This window comes from Lampris incognitus, chromosome 3 (assembly GCF_029633865.1).
Source record: "Lampris incognitus isolate fLamInc1 chromosome 3, fLamInc1.hap2, whole genome shotgun sequence".
NCBI lineage: Eukaryota > Metazoa > Chordata > Actinopteri > Lampriformes > Lampridae > Lampris > Lampris incognitus.
Window position 1 is genome coordinate 117,704,952 of NC_079213.1, and position 24,642 is coordinate 117,729,593.

Sequence of the window (24,642 nt, forward strand, 5' to 3'; positions counted from 1 at the left end):
GACTGTCTACAAGTGTGCCATTGTCTTGAGGCTGAGAGCTTCAGTTACGTAAGTTAGGGTGATGTGTGGAGTGTTTATATTTCAAATTTGTTGAATATATACTCTTGAAAATTGGCTAAAGGGCAGGCAGTGCTCTTTGTTTTTTTCATTATTGATGTAATTAGTAGCCTACACAGCCATTCCGTGGTTGATGGCTAAATAAAAGCTAGGCTGTATTCAACCCTCTGACCCGTACCACAGTCAGAAAACTCTGTGTTGTTCATTTGGACCTGCTGGTTAAGCTGATTTTGAAAAGGAAAAAAGCTGCCCCATGTATGAAAGATTGACGTCTTTGTATGCACCTGTTCCTTTACAACAACAATTTCTCCGTTTTAATTTTATTTGGTTTCATTGTGTCAGACCTCCCAGTAGCGGTGACAGTTTTACATTGTCTTCACATGAATATGCTGGTAATCTAAAAATCAGGTAAATTTTCCAACAATAACTTCATACATAACCATTTTCATTCCTTCCCTCACCAAACTCTCATGGTCTAAAGCCTCATTCACACATGCCACCTGACCCGTAAACCTTCCCTCAATACGTGTCAGGGTCATGTGTGAACGTGAGCTGGAGTCGATATTATGTAAAAGTTGTAGCTACAATTTGCCAACTTGAGACCGAATAACATTTACAGAAACAAACAAGCAACAATAGTTTGAACAAAAGCTGTCAGATTGCCTTATTAAAGCTGGGCTAGGCAACTTTCCTTCAGTGTTATTTGTAAAAAAAATCATCTTGCTCTTACAGCTGTAATTTAGATTTGTCTGAGAGAAAATCAAGCCTTTGTGTTTCACCTTGCATTTGTATTTAGGATCTCAAAATCTCACCGGAGCTACCCTGATTGCTTGAGGCTTTACTGCTCCTGTCAGCCCTCAACCAATCAGGGGACCTCTCTATGATGGGGGGGTCTTACTGCCTGTCAATTGTTCAAGTGCACAGCCTTTCGTTTTTCTTGTCGGCACTATGGATCTTGTAGAGGTGGATAGACTAGTGTTCGTCTTAATGAACACTTTACTTTTAATAACAAAAGAGTTTAACAACTTCAATGTTGGGGTAACGAAAAGTTTCAATGAATTTTTTGTTGTTGCATGAATTGACCACAGTACAGATTTATTAATACAATACGACAATATGATGCGGGAAGATGGTGACGCGAACTCACGTTTGCAGTGGCCTCACTCAGTACCGTCCTTGCAGTGTCTGTCCACATCTGCGACTAAGTTGTCTTTGTTTGATGGCTGGGAGAGCTGGCGCTGGATCGGCGGAGAGAGCTTGGTCTGCTGCGTCCTGTGGGCCCATGGATCTTGGCCCTGCCCAGAGCTGTGCCTGAAGAGGAAGCACTGATGGCAGTCTGACAGGATGCGGAAGCGGGGCAGGCTAAGCTAACTGCCAGCCCACGCAGACCAGTAGTTCTGATTACACAGAGGGTAGTCGGGTGGCAGCCTCGCCTAGCGTTGACTGTGTTTTCGGTGTCATCGTGTGGAGTGCGGGGAGGTGTGTCGAAGGTGTCTGGCTGGGAGAGCTGGCGTTGGATCGGCTGGGGGGAGCTTGGTCTGCTGTGTCCTGTGGGCCGAAGGAGCACGGCTCTGCCTGGAGCTGCGCCCGAAGAGAAAAAACCGAGGGTTGTCTGACAGGATGCAGAAGCGGGGAAGGCTAAGCTAACTGCTAGCCCATGCAGACCAGTAGTTCTGACGGTCATCCTGGCTGTTGTCTGCTCTCTTTGACAGTGAATTTTTTTTTGTTGGATATGTTGGATATATGTGTTTTTTGTAGTTTGTATATATGTATGTGTTTTTGTCATTTGGATATGTGTTTTTGTCTGTGTTCCACTGCTGTGGGCTGGGGGAAATGATGTTTTGTTTCATTTCATATACGCACGTGCATAAAATGAAATGACAAATAAATGTTCCTGATTCCTGATTTTGCCAGTTACGATGGGCAAACTCATTCACATGTGTTAAACTGATTTAAAGGGAGGGATTATGTTCATTTCTCCAGTGTTGCCTGCCCCAGCTTTAACGTGCTTTTACAGGAGCAAGGGAACCAACCATGGAATGTATTTGTGACTTGTTCACAGCAGACATTTGTCTTTAGTCAGAGATTTATTTATAGACCAGTAAAAGTAAAAAGGATATTTAAAAATGTCTGGAAAATTGACCAAGCTAGAAATAAGACAGCTTTGTTCAGTCCACACAGAGGATGTAATCATATCAGCTGTGTGACATGGTTATATGAAAAGTTGAGAATGCTGAAATATAAAAAATAAATAGATAAATAAATGAAAATATGGGGACCAGAGGTTGTGCTCCAATTATCAGGGCATCACACTGCTCAGCCTCCCTGGAAAAGTCTACTCTAGGGTGATGGAAAGGAGGCTCCAACCGATTGTCAAACCTCGGATCTAGGAGGACAATTTGGATTCTGTCCTGGCCGTGGAACAGCGGACCAACTTTTTACCTGTGCGGAAGTGCTGACGGATTCATGAGAGTTTGACCAGCCAGTGTACATTTATTTTGTGGATTTGGAGAAGGCTTACGACCAAGTCGAGTACCTTGGAACACACTGTGGGGGGTACTGCAGGAGTATGGGGTACCAGGGCAGTTGTTACAATCCATCCGGTCCTTGTATAACCAAAGTGAGAGCTGTGTCCGTATTCTCGGCACAAAGTCAAATACGTTTTTGGTGGGTGTCGGACTCCGCCAAGGTTGTCCTCTGTCTCTGATTCTGTTTTTGATATTCATAACAATAATACATTTTAGTTGTGGGCGCCTTTCAGCACGCTCAAGGACACCTTACAGAACACAGTAAAAAACAAGCAGCACTGTATCAGGCAGCATAAAATCAAAACAAAGCAGGGTAGACAATAAAAAGTTAATACAATATACAAGTATAAAATCATCATCTGCACAAAACTCAATGAAGCGTGTATCAGACTGAATATGCCAGTTTGGAAGGGTACATTTTGAGATGGGATTTGAAGGTTGAAACAGAGTCAATGTTGTGAATTTCTTGTGGGAGAGAGTTCCATACGCAGGGAGCAGAATGACTGGAGGCTCTAGTCCCCATGGTAGTCAAGCAGGCCAATGGTGAAGTGAGTTGGAGAACAGAAGAGGATCTGATAGTGCGGGAGAGCATGTGGGTATGAAGGAGTTCAGAAAGATATGAAGGAGCTAGGTTATTAAGGGCTTTAAAGGTTAGGAGCAGGATCTTGAAGTCAATACGGTATTTAACAGGGAGCCAATGGAGTTGCTGAAGAACATGAGTGATATGATCTATGGAAGGAGTTCTGGTAATGATACGGGTGGCTGAATTCTGGACCAATTGAAGTTGATGAAGACACTTGAGGGGAAGACCAAAGAGGATAGAATTACAGTAGTCAATACGAGATGTAACCAGAGTGTGAGTGAGTATGTCTGTGCTTTTAGGTGCAAGTGATGGGTGAAGACGATTAATATTGTGTAGGTGGAAGTATGCAGACTGAGTAACATTGTTGATGTGTGCTTCAAAAGATCATGTGCTGTCCAGGATGACACCCAGACTCTTAACCTGAGGCAATGGAGGAACTATAGAATTGCTAATAGTCAAGAGAAAAATCAGTTTTGGCCAAAGTAGATTTAGTGCCTACTAGGAGGACCTCAGTTTTATCACTATTAAGTTTGAGGAGGTGGTATGGAAACCAGGATTTAATGTCTAGTAAGCAGTCAGAAAGGGAAGTGGGTGAAGAGTGGAGGTAGGCTTGGTGGATAGATAAAGCTGGGTGTCATCCCCATAGCAGTGAAATTGAATGCCAAATTTCCTGAAAATGTGGCCAAGAGGTAGTAGGTAAATAATAAATAGGAGGGGTCCCAATACAGAGCCATGGGGAACACCGGTAGTAACAGGAAAGGACTGTGATCTCAAATTTTTAAGTTGGACAAACTGAGTGCGGCCAGAGCGATATGCTCTATACCAGTCAAGGGGGGTGCCAGTTATTCCAGTGGAAACTGATCTTTCTAGGAGGATGTTATATAAGATGGTATCAAAGGCTGCACTCAGATCAAGGAGGACAAGTATGGTTAAGAGCCCAGAGTCAGCTGCCATCAACAGATCATTAGTGATTTTCACCAAGACTGTCTCCGTGCTGTGCATGGAGTGAAAACCAGGCTGGAATTGTTCAAGTAGATTGTTGTGCATCAAGTGAGCATGTACCTGAGATGCGACTGTTCTTTCAAGTGTTTTAGAAAGAAATGGTAAATTTAAGATTGGGTGAAAATTATCCAAATTGTTAGGGTCTGCACCAGGTTTCTTGAATATTGGAGTTATTGCAACTGTTTTGAGAGACGAGGGAACAAGACCAGAGGTAAGAGAGGAATGTATGATATCAGTTATTAAAGAGGATGGAGAATGTAAACAGGCTTTTACTAAATGAGTAGGAAGGGGTCTAACTGACAGGTAGATGATTTGGATTTGCAAATAAGACAAGATATTTCATCTCCATATTTCATGGACAGGATCTCAAGGAGCAGCCAAGATGAGGAGTGTGTCCATTTTGGAAACCTCAGAATTGCATATGTGCTCTTCACAGATGATGTGGTTTTGTTGGCTTCATCAGAACGTGACCTCCAGCGCGCACTGGGGCAGTTTGCAGCTGAGTGTGAAATGGCCGGGATGAGAGTCAGCAACTCCAAGTCTGAGGCCATGGTTCTCGACTGGAAAATGGTGGATTGCTCCCTCCATTTTGGGGATGAGTTGTTGGCTCAACTGAAGGAGTTCAGGTATCTTGGGGTCTTGTTCACAAGTGAGGGTAGGATGGAGCGGGAGATTGACAGGCGGATTGGTGCTGCATCAGTAGTAATGTGGACATTGTATTGGACCGTTGTGGTGAAGAGGGAGCTGAGCCGGAAGGCAAAGCTCTCAATTTACCAGTCAATCTTCGTTCCAACCCTCATCTATGGTCATGAGCTTTGGGTAGTAACCGAAAGGGTGAGATCACGGATACAAGCGGCTGAAATGAGTTTCCTCCATAGGGTGTCTGGGCTCAGCCTTAGAGATAGATAGGGTGAGGAGCTCGGGCATCCGGAGGGAGCTTGGAGTAGAGCCGCTACTCCTTCACGTCGAAGGGAGCCAGTTGAGGTGGTTCGGGCATCTGATTAGGATGCGTCCTGGGCGTCTTCCTTTGGAGGTTTTCTGAGCATGTCCAAGTAGGAGGAGACCCCAGGGTAGACCCAGAACTTGCTGGAGGGACTACATGCCCAGTCTGGCCTGGGAACAACTTGTGATCCCCCAGGAGGAGCTGGAGGGCATTGCTGGGGAGAGGGACGTCTGCAGTGCCCTACTTAGCTTGTTGCCACCGCGACCCGACCCCGGAAAAGCAGCTGATGATGAGATGAGATGAGATAAATAAAAAAAACACTAGAGTTACAGATGCCATTGTTTACAATATGAAAGACATCCTAGATCAGTGTTTCTCAACCGGGGGTCCGCGGACCCCTAGTGGTCCGTAGTGTAATTGCAAGGGGTCCGTGAAAATAAAATATCTTTAAAAAAAAGATCCTATGACATTTATAGAAATAGAATTATTTTACTCAAATGTGACGGAGACCTTTATCTACCTAAACTATAAAGGGTAACAGGACTTTTTTCTCTAATTACATCTGTTTCACAAGTGTAATTTATTGTATTTTAATAACAGATCTCGCTCCCGTTTGCATTGTTAAAAATTACTGCATAAAAATTCTGTTGTTACATATATCTGAAAGTTACTGAATACATATTCTGTCTTGTTACATATATCTGAAAGTTACTGCATAAGAATTGTGTTTTGTTAACTATATCTAAGTTACAACTGAAAGCTCTTATTTTTGCCCCAAAGAGTGAATAAATGCTATAATGCAATTTAAAATGCAGTTTCTACTGTTTCTATCAAATTGCAACCCCCCTCCCCCAAGATCAGGTGGAGGGGTCCTTAGGGTAGATCAAAAATACGCAGGGGGTCCAGGACCCCAAAAAGGTTGAGAACCACTGTCCTAGATGAACTGGGTGTAGTCAAGTCAGGCTTTTTATATCCCACATTTCTTACACAGGGCAACACAATGTGCTTTACATAAAGTGACAATACAATTGAACCGCAATCATAAAAGTGCAAATGTAGAAAACAAATATGCCGATGAGTAGGTGTTAGTGCAGTTATACATGAATTGGAGCAGAATATACAAATATTAAAATATACGGTAACACTTTAGTATGGGGAACGTAGTCACCATTAATTAGGTGCTTATTAGCATGCAAATTAGCAACATATTGGCTCTTAATTGGTCATTATTACGTACTCATTAATGCCTTATTCTGCATGGCCTTATTATACAACCAGTAAGCCATTAACTATGAGTTTTCCCTCTATAACCTCAGAATTATTGCTTATTAGTAGTACCATCTCAATATGCTTTGCTTAGTATGGACTTTATAAGGTGGTAGTACCACAAGAAGAGTTATTCTCCCTTACTAACACTTAATGAATATGGTCTGTTCTTACATAACAAAACACAAAACTACAAGTGTTCATAGTGTTAAATTACTGTAAATTAAGTTTTTGTTACTTAGAATATGTTCCCCATACTAAAGTGACATCTTGATCATTACTAATTCACTAGTAATTAAGTTTTTTTATGTTCGCCATACTAAAGTGTTACCAAATATACAAAACACACACACACTCACACACACCAAGAACTTAGCTGTAGGCTGTTTTAAAAAGTAAGGTTTTTAACCCGCTTTTAAATGTGTCCAGTGTGGGGGCCTCTCTCAGGTCCTCAGGCAGGGCGTTCCATCTACTTGGGGCATGAATACAAAATGCAGCTTCCCCTGCTCTAGACCTAGCACGAGGGATGGTTAAAAGACCACTGCCATCAGATCTGAGAGTTCTTGCTGGTTTATAAGGAATTAACATGTCTTTTACATAGTGTGGTGCAAGGCCGTTTAGAACTTTGTGTACAAGTAACAGAATTTTAAAATCGATTCTAGTCTTGACAGGGAGCCAATGCAGAGGTCTAAGAACAGGTGTAATGTGTTCATACTTCTTAGTTCTGGTCAGAACACGTGCTGCCGCCTTTTGAATTAACTGTAATTGGTGCACAACTGATTTTGGGAGGCTGGTGAATAGTCCATTACAGTAGTCTAGTCTACTTGTTTTAAATGCATGGATTAATTTCTCACAGTCTGATATTGATAGAAAGCCCCTTAGTTTTGAAATGTTTTTAAGATGGTAGAAGGCTGATCTTGTGAGATGATTGATGTGGCTCTTAAAATTTAGATCACTGTCTATGATTACACCAAGATTTCTAGCTTTACTTTTGCACTCCAGAGACAGAGAGCTGAGATGACCTGCAATTCTCTGTCTCTGAGTCTTTGCACTAAAAATAAGTATTTCTGTGTTGTCTTTGTTCAGTTGTAAGAAGTTCTCTGACATCCAAAGATTAATATCATCAATACACTGAGTTAGGGAATGGATGGGATCTAGGCAGTAGTCTTCCTTGGGGTTTCAGTCAGGGCCTTCAATAATGAATTGGAGCCCCCCCACACACACACACACACATTTCTCATATATGTGCAGATACAGCCAATACATCCAAATAAAAAAAATACTCTTATCACACACTATAGCTTTATTAGCGTAGTAGAGGAGTAGCTTTATTGACAGCTGATGATGCTTATGGCATGAAACAGGTTGTACTGTCTCATACAGAATTTACTTAACTCACTGGATTATCACACACTCTATGCGTTACTGGATCAACACCAAAAACAGCTTATCTTCAACAACCACAACATGCACCACTGCATTATAGCAGCTATTGCAGCATCACCATCAGATCTTCCTTTATGTCACTCAGCAACCAGACTACACACCCACACCACATGGCACAAAACAACTAGAAGAGTGCCCTCAGCAGAGTGCAGAGCTCCGCCAGGCGTATCTCCCCTTCTCCTGTGTTCAGACTTGGCGACAAACCTACCCTTTTTTCACCTACCAGGAGAAGGGGCCCTTATTAAAATAATAATAATATGTATATTTATATAACACTTTTCTAAAACAATGTTACAAAGTGCTTTACAAGGAAATAAAACCAGATAAGGCAAAATTAAGAGTAACACCAATTAAGTAAGGGTAAAAATAAAAACCGTATAAATAAATAAGAACAAATATCAAACATTTGTGAAAGCTTTCATTAAAAAGAAAAGTTTTGGGGGCGTCCGGGCTGTGTCGGTGTATTTTGTTGCATAACAAAATGGGGATCGCCGATTCAAATCCCTGTGTTACTTCCGGCTTAGTCGGGCGTCCCTACAGACACAGTTGGCCGTGTCTGCGGGTGCGAAGCTGGATGTGGGTATGTGTCTGGGTCACTGCACTAGTGCCTCCTCTCATTAGTTGGGACGCCTGTTCGGGGGGGGGGGGGGCGGGGCGGGGAATAGCGTGATCCTCCCACGTGCTACATCCCCCTGGCAAAACTCCTCACTGTCAGGTGAAAAGAAGCGGCTGGCGACTCCACGTGTATCGGAGGAAGCATGTGGTAGTCTGCAGCCCTCCCCGGATCGGCAGAGGGGTTGGAGCAATTACTGGGACAGCTCGGGAGAGTGGGGTAATTGGCTAAGTACAACTGGGGAGAAAAAAAAGGGGGGGTTTAAGATGAGATTTATAAGAAGCTAGAGACTTGGTTTGTCTTTGTTCAACAGGAAGAGGGTTCCATAGTGTGGGGCTCTAACAGCAAAAGCCTGATCACCTTTTGTAACAAACCCAGACCTGGAAATAACCATCTGCAGATCTTAATGGTCGAGGGGTCATATACCAGGTCAATAAAGCACAAATGCATGTAGGAGCAAGACCATTTAAAGCCTTAAAAGTGAGCAGTAAAATTTTAAAATCAATTTGAAATATAACAGAGAGCCAGTGTAGGGAGGCAAGCACAGGAGTGATATGGTCATGCCTCTTTGTCCCGGTAATGAGCTGAGCAGCAGCGTTTTGTACCACCTGCAGATGGTGGAGGGAGCCCTTGCTGAAGTGCATTACAATAGTTAAGCCGAGAATAGATAAAAGCACGTACAACTTTTTGCAGATTGAAAATTAAAATGACCTAATTTTAGAGATTAGCTTAAACTGGAGAAAACACGACTGAACTACATGTTTGATTTGATTATCAAAACAGAGCTTAGCATCAAATGTTACCCCAGATTCCTAGCAGCCTGCTTAAGACTACCTGACAGACCACCAAGATTCGTAGCAAATGGGCTAATGGAATTTTCGGAACCGAACAGAATGACCTCAGACTTATCATCATTAAATTTGAGAAAAAATTTTGGACATCCAGGATCTAATGTCAGTGAGGCAAGTTTTGAGATTTGCTTAGGTGCTAGGATCTGTGGGTTTTAGTGGCATGTATAACTGAGTGACGTCAGCATAAAAATGGTAGAGCACATCGTGATTTTTGAATGACCTGTCCAAAGACTAGCATGTATATAGGAAAGAGAAGGGGCCAAGAACTGAGTGTTGAGGGACACCACAACTCCACTGTTTCATCGAGGAGGTAGAGTTACCCAGAACAACAGAAAAAGTTCTGTTGGTGCCGTAAGAGCATAATAAGCTAAGAGCTGAGCCCTTGATGCCAACCCACGTCTCTAATTGATGTAAGAGGATGTTGTGTTTGACCGTGTCAAAGGCAGCACTTAAGTCTAAAAGAACGGAATTCGAGCAGTCACCTCTGTCTGCAGTCAGCAGTAGGTTATTATTTGCCTTCGAACAACTCCCTAAAAAACCCTGTAACGGAGGAACAAAATAGGAAGAAACCTCAGGGATAGCAACAGAGGAGGGATCTCTCTCCCAAGATGGACAACGTGCAATGGATGTTGTGTTTACACAATTTACAACTTTACAAATCTAGAACTGTTCACAGTTTCAACAAATGACCCATTGATGGAAATAGGAATGTGATTTCCTTCTCAAGTCAACAATGATTTCTTTTGTCTTATTGGCATTTAGAGAGATGTTATCTTGGCATCATATGGTTAAATCTTCTATTTCCCTCCTATAGGCCCTCTCATCACTATTAGTCCAGTCACCATCACCACTCATGTAGTGGCTTAAGTTGTCTGTAGGTTGAATCGTGAATTTATCTGTGAATTGTTGACTCTTGTAAATCACTTGGATATGTGTCTGCTAAACAAACATAAATGAATCTTGAAAATGTCCAATATTGCAGTGTAATATATAAATAATTTTGCCTACCCCTATTCCTCTTGATAGGGTTGAAAAAAAAGTTTATTGCAATTTTAATAAAATATTTGGAAGGCATAATGATGCAAATACATGGACAATGACCCAATGATGCCCTCCCTTTTTTTCTTAAACTATTGTAAATAAAGTTCTGTATTGTCTGACAGATTCTGGGCCCAGGTCAGAGGTCAGTACTCTGACCTTCTCTTTAACTATGATTAAGCGTTTGTTCACTTACACCCAGAATAGGATTGATATCTAAGTTCCACATTTTTGAAAGCTGATGTCTCCCCGTCTTGAATCTAAACCCTTTTTATAGTAAATCCATTGTTGCCCAATTTTAATTAATTTTTGTTTTTTTAATTTATTTTTTAAATATTGTTTATCTTATATTTTTATCATTTTACATTTTTAATTCTTTATATTTTTTCTTTCATCACCTTATTTTAATGGTTTTCATCATAGTGCTTGTTTTATTGAATCTAATTCTCTTGGTTTTAATGATGCTCTTGTGACTTTATCCTGACCGTGTTTTACCTTGTCCTGTGGAGCGGATTTGGCATTATAACCTATATTTGTATTGTATTTTGTTATTTTATCTAGACTATGTGCATTATTTTAACCTGTTGTGTAAGGCACCTTGTAACGCTGTTCAGAAAAGTGTGACATAAATAAAGTTTATTATTAAGCTTTTGGGGGCGTTTGACCATTCACACTGTTTTAGTTTGGTTTAGTAAGTCCAGTGAAACGGTTTCTGGTTGTAGTTTGGTAAACAGTGATTGGTACATGGTGCTGAGTGTCTGTTGGTACTGGTCTGTGTTGGTTAGAAGCTGTGACATGGGCGGTATGTCACTGTTCAGGTATGTTGAAGATCATGTCTCAGTCATGTTGTTTTACCACTTATGCTCCACCCAACTGTCCCTCCTCCACCCTGGGAAGCCAGCATCTGCTCCATGTTTGTGTTGTGTCCTTTGTGTTGCTGTAGGGATGACATTCTTCTGACTGACTGTTTGCAGTCAGCATGACAACCTGCCCAGAGAGAGACAGACCACAGAGCCTATGTGTCCTGTTATAAAAGTCTCTGCAGACTGTCAGTGGTCAGGTCTCAGAGCAGTCCTGCCCCCCTGCAGACACTATTCTACTAGCTTTATGTGGAGAGAAATGAGCCCCAGTTACAGAATGAGTGACTGAGTCTTGTTTCTCTTTTTCCCCTCTGGCTTTTCAGAGCTGCACTGCTTTCCAATATTTAGTGATGGTTGATAGGTAGTGTTGTTGGAGTCTGCTGTGCATGAAATCTGCTGTTATTTTATTAATACTGATCAACATCTCAGCCCGCTAGTTTCTATGTCCCCAACCCTTCCACTGCACAGAGAGGTCACTTTATTATCATTATTTATTGTTGTTGTTGTTATTAATTTCCTTCTGTGGGCATGGGCAGAGTATTTGTTTCTTAATCCTTGTCTTTAATCTGAACTTTTTCTTAGAAAGGTGTTTCTTGAGCACTTTACGCATGAATAGTGTGTTTTACTGCTTATAACTGTTAAGTTGTAATAGCATGGCTCAGGAGGTAGAGCGGCTCATCTAGTAACTGGTTCAATCCCTGGGTCCTCCAGAGAGCATGTCGAAGTGTCCCTGAGCAAGACACTGTACCCCTAACTGCTCCTGATGAACAGGTTGGTGCCTTGCATGGCAGCCTCACCATCATTGTATGAATGGGTGAATGTGATGCATACACTGTAAAGCTCTTTGTGTGGTCAGTATACAAGAAAAGTGCAGTATAAATGCAATAAATTTACTATTCCATTTACTATTTAAGGGGGATCAATATGTGTTGTATTCTTTCTTGTTTGCACTGGTGATGGACAGGTTGATGGACGAGATCAGGCAGGAGTCTCCGTGGACTATGATGTTTGTGGATGACGTTGTGATCTGTAGTGAGAGTAGGGTGCAGGTTGAGGAGAGCCTGGAGAGGTGGAGGTATGCACTGGAGAGTAGAGGAATGAAAGTCAGTAGGAGCAGGACGGAATACCTCTTGAGTGAATGAGAGGGAGGACAGTGGAATGATGAGGATGCAAGGAGTAGAGATGATGAAGGCGTATGAGTTTAAATACTTGGGGTCAGCTGTTCAAAGTAATAGGGAGTGCAGAAGAGAGGTGAAGAAGGGAGTGAAGGCAGGGTGGAGTGGGTGGAGAAGAGTGTCAGGAGTGATGTGTGACAGAAGGGTACCAGCAAGAGTTAAAGGGAAGGTTTACAAGATGGTAGTGAGACCAGCTATGTTATATGGTTTGGAGAAAGTGTCACTGATGAAAAGATAGGAGGTGGAGCTGGAGGTGGCAGAGTTGAAAATGCTATGATTTTCATTGGGAGTGACGAAGAAGGACAGGATTAGGAACGAGTATATTAGAGGGACAAGCTCAGGTTGGACAGTTTGGAGACAAAGCAAGATTGAGATGGTTTGGACATGTGTGGAGGAGAGATGCTGGGTATATTGGGAGGGAGAAGGATGCTGAATATGGAGCTGCCAGTGAAGAGGAAAAGAGGAAGGCCGAAGAGGAGGTTTATGGATGTAGTGAGAGAGGACATGCAGGTGGGTGGTGTGACAGGAAGATGCAGAGGACAGGAAGAGATAGAAAGAGATGATCTACTTTGGTGACCCCTAACGGTAGTAGCCGAAAGTAATAGTAGAATATGTGTTGTATCTTGAAGTACTTTATAACTCTGTCAAAGCCATATACTGTGTAAGAAATAAGGATGTAGCATCTATGACATCATGAGTTTCTGAGGAGCCTTTTTTGAAGCCACAATTTTACGTTTATACCAACTGCTATCTCGTCAGATTTTGGAGCAGTAACGTCTCAATTTGGGCAATGAGGTCGAGCTGCGATGGGACCAGCATCAGTCCCATGAGCAACTACCAATCATTCCACAGAGACAGGCGAACATGCCCCCAAATATATTGGTCTTTATATCCTCTTAATGGCCATTATATTTTCTTAATGGAACAGTAATTTTCAAAATCCCTCCCAAAGCACACATAAGTAAAATTAACTAATTAGACCTTAACTTCTTGTGGAAAAAAGTATTTTGGAGCCAACGTCTAGCAGCAACTAGCAGAACTGCATCTAAAGGCAGTTTATTTTGCATTCTCTTGTATAATTTTTTTTTTGCATTTGGTCATGTGTTTGTTTATCTGCCCGCAGCTAATCTGGCATGCTGGACCTATCAGCTTAACTTTTTTGCACAGTTATGATTGTATGATCCAGAATCTCTCGTGGTTGCAGTGATTCAAAACCTTTGAAAAACATTTGTTCTCGCTACCACCGCTCCCTCTCTTCATTCATTCTCTAGCTCACTCGACCAATGCTGCTCTCTGATGCTGCCTGATCTGAGTCAACCATAGATTTGAGTCGTGCATGTGCACGCATGCTCATGGCTGACTTAGATTGTCCAACGACCGTGTAAAAGCATTATGTATTCGGATACGAGTCTTGAAAGTAAATGAGAAGTTGATTGTATTTCGCAAGTCAGAAAATCATTCACTGCTGATCTCGGCACAGGAAAACTGGAGGAATGCTCGATGAACCAAAGATAAGCTCTTTCTTCATTTTTATATAATGATAAAGCTGGGTAAACCATTTACACTTGCACATGCACAACTCACATCTATGGTTGACTCAGAGATGGCAGCGACATGATCAAAAATGATTAAAAGAAATTTGAAAATCCAAAAAATGCCCAAGTTATAAAGGAACAACTTCCTCTAGGTTGCAGTCAGAACAGGAAGTGTTGCATATTCTTGTCCAAGTCAACCGTACATGTGAGTCGCACATGTGTGAGCGTAAATGGTCCACGTCCGAGCACCAGATAAGAGGAGATATGCCTGGTGGGGATCTGCACTCTTTTCTAGTTCTTTTTTTAAATTGTATTACTTGTAATAAATTGTACAGCCATGTCTTTTTTTTTTGTCTTTGCAGTCTTTCACACTAACCAAGAAGAGAATTGTCCACTACACCAGTTTTGACCAAAGGAAGAGATCCAATGCTGCGGTGTTGATTGGAGCTTATGCTGTAAGTACCTCATTTCTGCTTCCGGGTTCAAGTTGAAGCACTTGGTCCCTGTTGGTCATTATGTTCAAAACATAAAAACAAGCAACACATACTGGCACTGTGGTGGCACCTGATGACCACTTCTTTAATTAGTTGGAACATTTACCAGCATGTATTGCAGTAATTCCCCCATGAAGTCGCTCTCTGGGAGAGCGAACCATTGAGTTGGCTGGTGGAAGAGGCAGTTGACTTGTGCGACTTACATGACGTAACTTATCAGGGAAGCGATACATGGGCTAGGTGGGGAGTACTGTTCCCTGACAGCAGAAGGTCCTGAGTTTTATCCAGTTGTCTTTGAGGAGTTCTGTGTTGAACTGGGTTTCTTCTGGGTACTTGGCTTTTTTCTTGAGGTCTGAACACATGTGTGTTAGGTTAACAACAGATTGTACATTCATTGCCCATGTGTAGTAATTGGGTTTTCTCAGAGACTGTGTGGTCTCTGTGATGACTGGCAGACTGGCTCTGGTCTCTTTTCACCTTCCATCACATGGGACAGTAGTGGAGATGAAATTGTTTCACAATAAACCACTGTAAAATTCCCCACGGTTAGTATTACCATTTCAAATTGTAATTATCATGCAGCCATGTTTGATTACTGCACTTTGAAAAGCCCACGGTAAGTACTGCCCAGCACAAAACACATTTAACAAGTCTCTCAGACGCAGGGCTTCTGCTTCTTATTTAGTGTTTCTGAGAGGTGCATTAGCCACACCACCTGGAAGCAGGTGCACAGGTGCAGCATGCAGTGTGGCTTTGCTTTGCGTCAGTGAAAACATGGTGGAAGGCGGTGCCACACTCCGGTAGAGATGTATCAGCCTTCTAACAGGACTTAGTCTGAAGTGTGCCCATGTTTTGATTTTTATGAGTGCATGGCCACGTGGTGCCATCTTTAATGTTAATGTACTTTTTTTTGACCCCCCCCCCCCCTTTTGTCCCCAATTGCACTTGGCCAATTACCCCACTCTCTGAGCCGTCCTGGTCGCTGCTGCACCCCCTCTGCTGATCCGGGGAGGGCTGCAGACTACCACATGCCTCCACCAATACATGTGGAGTCACCAGCCGCTTCTTTTCACCTGACAGTGAGGAGTTTCACCACGGGGACGTAGTGCGTGGGAGTATCACGCTATTCCTCCCAGTTCCCCCTCCCATCCGAACAGGCGCCCCGACCGACCAGAGGAGGTGCTAGTGCAGCGACCAGGACACATACCCACATTCGGCTTCCCACCCGCAGACACGACCAATTGTGTCTGTAGGGATGCCCGACCAAGCCGGAGGTAACACGGGTATTCGAACTGGCGATCCTGTGTTGGTAGGCAACAGAATAGACCGCCACACCACCTGGATGCCCCTTATTAATGCACATTTGATATGTTTTTCATATGTTTACATAAGGTATTGGCTATGTTATTATTTTAATGTTTATGCCAACAAAAAGTGCATAGTGCTGCTAATTTTATTTCATCCATCCATCAATTATCCCAACCAGTTCTCCTGCTCTCAGGGTCGCGGGATGCTGGAGTGTATCCCAGCAGTCATTGGGTGGCAGGCAGGGAGACACCCTGGACAGGCCGCCAGGCCATCACAGGGCAGTTTTCAATATAAGATGTGAAATAATTTTGAACATTTTCAACACATTTTAACAATACTGCAGTAATACTGATAAGCGTGATGATTTCGGTCAGTGGTGATATGAAATGTTCATACCGTTTCATCTCCACACAGTAGTCAGTGTAGAGAATGAATGAAATCAAATGCCTGAGGAACATTATCTTGTGTCAGTCACAGTAGGGGGCGGAGCTAACCTGTTACCTGTTCTTCAGCTGAGGAACATTATCTTGTGTCAGTCACAGTAGGGGGCGGAGCTAACCTGTTACCTGTTCTTCAGCTGAGGAACATTATCTTGTGTCAGTCACAGTAGGGGGCGGAGCTAACTGTTACCTGTTCTTCAGCTGAGGAACATTATCTTGTGTCAGTCACAGTAGGGGGCGGAGCTAACCTGTTACCTGTTCTTCAGCTGAGGAACATTATCTTGTGCCAGTCACAGTAGGGGGTGGAACTAACCTGTTACCTGTTCTTCAGCTGAGGAACATTATCTTGTGCCAGTCACAGTAGGGGGCAGAGCTAACCTGTTACCTGTTCTTCAGCTGAGGAACATTATCTTGTGCCAGTCACAGTAGGGGGCGGAGCTAACCTGTTGCCTATTCTTCAGCTGAGGAACATTATCTTGTGTCAGTCACAGTAGGGGGCGGAGCTAACCTGTTGCCTGTTCTTCAGCTGAGGAACATTATCTTGTGCCAGTCACAGTAGGGGGCGGAGCTAACCTGTTGCCTGTTCTTCAGCTGAGGAACATTATCTTGTGTCAGTCACAGTAGGGGGCGGAGCTAACCTGTTGCCTGTTCTTCAGCTGAGGAACATTATCTTGTGCCAGTCACAATAGGGGGCGGAGCTAACCTGTTACCTGTTCTTCAGTTGAGGAACATTATCTTGTATCAGTCACAGTAGGGGGTGGAGCTAACCTGTTACCTGTTCTTCAGCTGAGGAACAATACATCGGTGGAGCAAAAAGCTGAAACATAACCAAGCACACACATCTCTGTTGTGCAGAATTCAATCTGGAGTGTGTTTGGTCCTGCTGAATATTTTATGTGTTGGAACACCAGTAACAAAGGTCCATTGTACTGCTTCAGGAGAGCTGTATTTCACGCTCTATTTATATCACCACACTGGCCCACTAACTTACTGACTGTTAACTAGTAGTGTAACCCACAGACTAACGTCAACTAACGTCAACATTCCTCTACTAATTGGCTAAATTGTAACTACACTGTTGAAAGAATAACACACCTACTTCTTACATCCCAACCATCATATTAACCCAGTGAGGACAATTTTATTTGTATAGCCCAAAATCACAGGGCTTTACAATCAGCACAGTATATGACAGTATACTACACCCTACTACATCCTTGGACCCTTGACTCAACAAATGAGGGAAAAAACTGCAACAAAAAAAAAAAAATCCTAAACGTTTATTCAGTTCATCTGGACACCACGTTTTGGGAGAGAAATGTTGCATCACTCATCTAAATAACATCGTCAGTCTCACCTGGCTGCAGGTATCCCCAATCTTATAAACAATACAGCTGCATAATGACCGAAACCAACGATCGATTTCATATGTAAATTACCATTGTTTCATCTCTCTCCATGATGATTTCCCTCACCTTATCCACAACATCCATAATATTGTGAATGCGGTGTTCATTACTGCCTACCAACGGGTTAAGAATAAATGCCAGAAACTTAGAGATGTTACAGGTCACTGAGTTAATCATACTAACAATAGGCTGTAATTGTACATCTTGTTTATGCATTTTAGGTAACCCATACAGACTAGGCGTAGCTTCCCCAGGGTATAATCTGTGGTAAAAAATTCTGTCAATAGCATTGTCCTGTTCTAACAGCATCAGACAATATATCACCTTTTTCTTGTAACCACGGCCTGGATCTCATTTCAGGGGATCATAAGTCTTCATATCTCTGAGTAACGTCATAATTTTCTCATGATAGTCTGTCTGGTTTCATACAACAGTGCATCTGCCTTTGTCTGGTGGAGGATGATGATGTTATTGTCCTTACTGAGAGTTGTGAGAACATCCCTCTCATCTCTGCTGATGTTGGACAGCGGTGGCTTCGCATTGCTGAGGCAGGCGGAAACTTTAGTGTTTCTCCACCTGGGTGAGTTGTCTGTCAGACAGATTTCTCATCCACTTGTCCACATCATCAGCATGTGTCTGACATCTGTCTCTATCTCTGCTGTTGAGGGCGCCGTCCATTGTCTGCTGATGTCTCTGGCATGCAGCAAGTAGGTCAAACTTCTTTTGCTGCCTGGTTTTCGACATTCCATGTTGATGTTGCCAGACGAGCCTTCTCCGTGAACTCAGTCACATGTTGGAAAATGGTCTCATCTAGATGCGACGTGAGTCTCTGTTGAATCTGTTCATTTGGCTGTCAAAGCGCTGATGTAAAATTAGTTTGTCTCACCCATTCATACAACAGCTGGCTCTGTGTCTTCTGGAGGCTTTTGCTAGCGTGGTGGCCCTTGATGGAAGATTTCATTTGCAAGTTCTTAGGTGTAATCCTGCTCTGTCTGCACCTGAGGCTGAATCTCAGGTGGTTCCTGAAGTCTACCATCTTTCGTGCCATTTGCTCATACTCACGTACAAGTTTAAGGCAATCCTTGCCAAAATGAGTCAAAACGTCTTAATGTATGCTCAATAATCCAGGTAAGAAAATCACAGGTTCATCTGGACACAACGTTTGTACAACGTACAAAACAACCCCACCCTTAACAATAGGACCACCCTTAACATTGACCAAGTGTGTGTGCTCCTGAAACTGTCTTTAGTCCACGTACTTCACATACAAGGGACAGTACTATAGGCAGAGGCATGGGTGTGCTATGGGATCCCCAGTCTCACCTGTAGTGGCCAACTTGTATATGGAGGAAGTGGAAAAGAGGCTCTGATGCCCTATCAAGGGACACCACCTAGCCATTGGTTCAGATTTGTGGACGACACTTGGGTTAAAATTAAATCTCAGGATGTACTACGTTTCACCGACCACTTTAACTCTGTGGACACCACATCAAGTTCAACAGGGAGGATATGGAAAATGATAGGTCAGCCTTCTTACACTGAAATTTCAATTGTTGATGGGGGACATTTGATTGTTGATGTTTACCGTAAACCAACACACACTGATCAGTACTTAAGATTTGACTGTCATCATGCACTGGAGCACAAACTAGGAGTCATCAGTACACTGTACCACCGAGCTGACAATGTCCCCACCGACACAGCGGCTAGGGAAGGGGAGAAATCCCACATTAAACAGGCCCTGGTTAAGTGTGGTTATCCTAACTGGGTGTTTGTCAAAGCCAGGAAGACCTCAAACAGTGCACCAGCCAATCGAACAGAGGAGAAGGACAACAGCTGTCTAAGTGTAAACCTGTGGTGATTCTGTATGTGGCGGGAATGTCAGAACAGTTGAGACGTGTATTTTCCAAACACAATGTCTCAGTTGCTTTCAAACCCCAAAACGAAACTGCACCAGAAGTTGGTCCACCCCAAGGATCGGGTCCCCCGGCACAAACAGAGCAATATAGTGTCCACTGTTAAGTGCCAGGATGATTGTCGTGACTTGTACATTGGGGAAATGAAACAGATGCTGGCCAAGAGGATGGCACAACACAGGAGAGCTATCACGTCAGACCAGGACTCCAGTCTACAGGCCAGGACTCCACAGTCTACACCATCTACAGGCCAGTGGCCACTCTTTCAAGGATGAGGACGTGCACATCCTTGACAGGGAGGAACGCTGGTTTGAACGGGGAGTCACAGATGCCATCTATGTGAAGAGGATGTGTCTAAGAGTACATCTGTCACCATCTTACAATGCTTTGATTGCAAACATTCTCCAATCCTCTGTGAATAGTATACATGGCCATTGAAAAGTCATGGCAGTTTGCATATGAATCCGATTGTTGGTTTCAGTTGTTATGCCACTGTATTGTTTATAAGGGTGGGGATACCTGCAGTCAGTTGAGACTGAAGAGGTCACTTAGATGATGAAACCTTTCTCTCAATAAACATGGTGTCCAGATGAACTGATTCAACCTTCTGTCAGTCGTGATAAATGGATTTTTAAAGCAATTATGTCTTTTTATTGATTCGGCGAGAAATTGGGGATCAGATATTGATAATTCTTGACATTCAGTTTGTTCTATTTCCTGCCAAGTATGTAATTGTTGCTGTGGGTGCAACCATTTGGTAATAAATTGAAGATTGTTAGCCAGATAGTAGTGTCTGAGGTTTTGGGCGGCTAGACCGCCAATCTTTGGTTTTCTGTTGTGTTGTCAGTTTAATTCTTGTTTTTTTTGCATTTTCAGTAGAAACTATTAATTAGTCCAGAGTATTGAAGCATTTACTATTGGTTGAACTGGGGTCATTGAGAAAATGTAGTTTATTTTTTGTAGTATATTCATTTTTACTGCTGCTATCCTGCCAGTTAATGACAAGTTTAGGTGTTTCGAGTGGGTAAGGTGTTCTTCAATGGATTTAATGAACAAACTAAAGTTAAGAACAAATGGGTCATACAGACTGGTGGAGCCCTCTAACCCACGTAAGACCAAGTGTAAGTAAACCCAGCATTCATGAAGGGCAGGTTCAGTAATGCACAGATTCACTAAATGTCAGGCTTAAATTAGATGTAGACATGGAAATAATCACTGCCTAGCTTCATTGTACATCTAAATGTATGCAAAACAATCTGCCTTTGGTTTAGAGGTCTTTAAGGTAAGATAAATGAACCATATTTATCTGCCTGGGATACCTGGAGAAGGTGTTGAAGGTGTCTGTCTGTCTGATCATCTGTCTGTCTCTCTCTCAGGTGATGTATTTAAAGAAAACTCCAGAGGAGGCCTACAGAGCTCTGGTCTCGGGCACCAATGCCTCCTATCTGCCCTTCAGGTCAGTCTGGTTTCGGCGTGCTTTGTTCTGCTTGGATTTACAATGTTTCAAGGTCTCATGTCAGATATAACTCAGGAAAACTTTCAGCAACTTCAAAAGGACAAAATGGTTTTTCTGGGTTTGTTGTTAGGGTTCAACCATTAGCTGAAATTCCTTCCTAAGAATGGCAAGATTTTGGTCATGATGAGTTGAAAATGGATCTTTAAATTTCTGGACATACATAGATTTCAGGACATAGTCAACCCCATTGTTATTTATTTTTTGCTGTAACTGAATAAATTGCAACGTTCAAATGGGATTTTTTTCCAATGGAAGTAATTTTCTATCATGTTAAAATGAATGACATTAAGATATCTTTAGAATTCAAAATAAAATTCAGACTTAAAAATTACTCATTTGTCAGGTATTCACTCTTATCATAACTCAAATGGGTGAAGTGTATTCAGTTCAGGTGCGTGATCACAAAATAAATAACACAAACGTTGTGAGGTCTGGCATCTGACACGGCAGATGGGAATCAGTCTTTCCGTTAAGATAATTACTGCCTGTAGGACTCGGAGGTACTTTATTTGGAGGCAAAAAGCTGGAGAAGGATATAATAAAAGGTTTGGAGAATCTTTGAGGTCCAATGAAACAAAATGGAAAAATACAGCACACCCCAGATGCTACGTAACCAAGATCAGACTGTCCTACGTACCAAACTGCGATCTTTTTTCCTATTTTAAGCCAGCTAGAAGAAACAAAGACTGTTCTGACATCTCAGAATGTAACTGAGATACATGGCCCACACTGCTGGCAGGTATAACAAATTGTCCTTCCTACCTCAAATAGAAGGACTGAGACCACCAGACAGAATGATGTGTGTATTTTTTCTTTACGTCGAGAGGTGTTACTGTCTCCTCACACTACTTTTCTCTCTGTCTTTCTGTTTGCTCAATAATCCAGGTAAGAAAATCACAGAAAGTTGAATCAGTTCATCTGGACACAACATTAATTGAAAGATACTTAGACAGACTGAGCGTTTTGGTGCAAAATTACTGTCGTGCATCACCCGGGTGGTGCTACACATTGGTGGTGGTTGAAGTGAGTTACCCCCTTCACTGTGAAGCGCTTTGGGTGTCTAGAAAAGTGCTGTATAAATGTAATGGCTATTATTATTATTATTATTATTATTATTATTATTATTGTTATTGTTAGAAACGTTTCATCATCATCTATAAGTGACCTCTTCAGTCTCAACTGACTGCAGGTATCCCCACCCTTATAAACAATACAGTGAAATAACAACCTGAACCAATGGCCAGTTTCATATGCAAATATGGGTGTGACCATTAACTAGAGTTACAAGCAAGCAAGCAAGTTTATTTTTAAAGCACATTTCATACACAGGGCAACTCAATGTGCTTTACACAAATAAAAACAGAAAAGGAACAACCATATGAAATATAATTAAAAGAGTACAAAGTACATAAAATGTACTTTGAATTAGTAATTAAAAAGAGTAATATCGTTAAAAGACATGTACTATAAAAAGAAAATACAAAGTACAAAAAAATAGAATAAAAACATAGTCGCTTCCCGACCAGGAGTGACTAGAGATCTACTTCCAGAATTAAAGTGCAGTTGGAACGAGGTGCAAGTTTTAATGCACAAGAAAAAATAAATGTTTTTAATCTAGATTTAAAAATTGCTGTGTTTGGGGCACATCTAAGATCTTCTGGTAGTTTGTTCCAGTTGCATGCAGCATAACAGCTAAATGCTGCTTCACCATGTTTGGTTTGGACTCTGGGCTGAACTAACTGACGTGACTCCATGGATCTTAGAGCCCTACCCAGTTTATACTCTTCGAGCATGTCAGTGATGTATTCTGGGCCTACACCATTCAGTGATTTGTAGACAAGTAGAAGCACTTTAAGATCTATTCTGTAACTAACTGGAAGCCAGTGTAAAGACTTCAGGACTGCAGTAATGTGCTCTGTTCTCTTGGTCCTGGTTAAAACTATAGAAGCGGCATTCTGAGTAAGCTGCAGCTTACTCAGAATGCTGCTAATAGCCTTTTTGGGAAGACCAGTTAAGAGACCATTACAGTAATCAATTCTACTGGAAATAAAAGCATGGATGAGCTTCTCTTGGTCATTTTGAGATACCAGACCCTTGATTCTGGGTATGTTTGTAAGGTGATAGACGTCTGTTTTAGTGATTGCTTTGATATGGCTGGTAAACGTGAGATCTGAGTCTATTAAAACGTCAAGATTTTGGACTTGGTCTTTGGTTTTTAGAGCTCGAGAATTGAGTTGTTCATTTATAATAGTTCTCTTTGTTGTCAAACAATAATCTCCGTTTTTTCCTTAATTAATTGAAGAAAGTTTTGGCTCAACCAGTTATTTATCTGCTCCAAACAGTGACACAGTGAGTCTATTGGGCTGAGATCATCAGGTGAGAGAGCCGGATATATCTGATTATCATCTGCATAACTATGGTAATCCATGTTGTTCCTCTGAAGAATTTGGCCTAAAGGCAGCATGTATAGATTAAACAGGAGAGGTCCGAGAACTGATCCCTGAGGGGTTCCGCATGTCATAGCCACTCTATCAGATTCATAACTGCCAATGGTGACGAAGCAACTTCAGTCTTCTAAATAACACCTGAACCAATTAAGGACTGATCTGGAAAGTCCTACCCAATGTTCCAGCCTGTCCACCAGTATTCTGTGATTTACAGTGTCAAATGCCACACTGGGATCAAGTAAAACCAGAACAGATATTTTACCTGAGTCAGTATTCAGCCATATGTCATTTAACACTTTTATAAGAGCTGTTTCAGTGATGTGGTTAGGTCGGAAACCTGATTGATAGTTGTCAAAATGACCATTTGAGTTAGAAAAAATTGCTGAGTTGATTAGAAACAACTTTCTCGATGATGTTAGCTATGAAAGGAAGATTTGAAACTGGTCTATAGTTATTTAACACAGAGGTATCCAGAGTTCTCTTTTTTAGGAGTGGCTTGATGGCAGCTATTTTTAGTGACTTTGGGAAAGTGCCTGATAGCAGTGAGCTATTAACTATTTGATGTAACTCCGTTTTTACAGAGTTAAAGATAGTGTTAAAAAAAATCAGATGGCAGTGTGTCGAGACAACATGTTGATGATTTAAGATGCCGAATTGTTTCCGCTAGAGTTTCTTGATCAGTGATATTATATTGTGACATAATGACCAGATTATTTCTAGGTGGTCATAGAGACTGCATAGTTTTATTGCTTGACTGTGTGGCGTTGATGGTCTGTCTAATAGTTTTAATGTTTTCACCAATAAAGCAAGCAAATTCATTACATTTCTCTGTGGAGAGGAGTTCTGGGACTATCTGTTTTGGGGGGGGGTTTGTAAGCTTGTCAACCATGGCAAATAGAGTGCAGGTATTATTAATGTTCCCGTTAATCAAGTTAGAAAAATGTAGCTGTCTAGCCTTGCATAACTCATAGTTGAAATTAGAAAGGCTTTGTTTATACAAGTGGTAGTGGATTTGAAGTTTAGTTTCCCTCCATTTGCGTTTGGCTTTCTTGCATTCTCTTTTCAGGGCTTTTACCATCATGGTATTTCTCCAAGGGGCCTTCTTTTTGCTCAGAGTTTCTTGACTTTTACCAGTGCAACAACATCCATGACATTCAGAATTTTCATGTTAAAATTATCCAGGAGTACATCAACTGACTGAATTCATGGTTTGTG

The 24,642-nt window shown here is 42.0% G+C and overlaps 1 protein-coding gene across 1 annotated transcript in view; it reads left to right on the forward strand.

Moving 5' to 3' along the window:
- The window catches only part of cdc14ab (cell division cycle 14Ab), a 207,255-nt gene that overhangs the window by 3,671 nt on the left and 178,942 nt on the right, over positions 1-24,642 (forward strand). Inside the window, exons 4-6 of the mRNA XM_056276949.1 lie at positions 1,240-1,374; positions 14,260-14,352; positions 20,841-20,920. Of these exons, the coding sequence (XP_056132924.1) occupies positions 1,240-1,374; positions 14,260-14,352; positions 20,841-20,920 (308 nt within the window). The remainder of the gene's footprint in view (positions 1-1,239; positions 1,375-14,259; positions 14,353-20,840; positions 20,921-24,642) is intronic.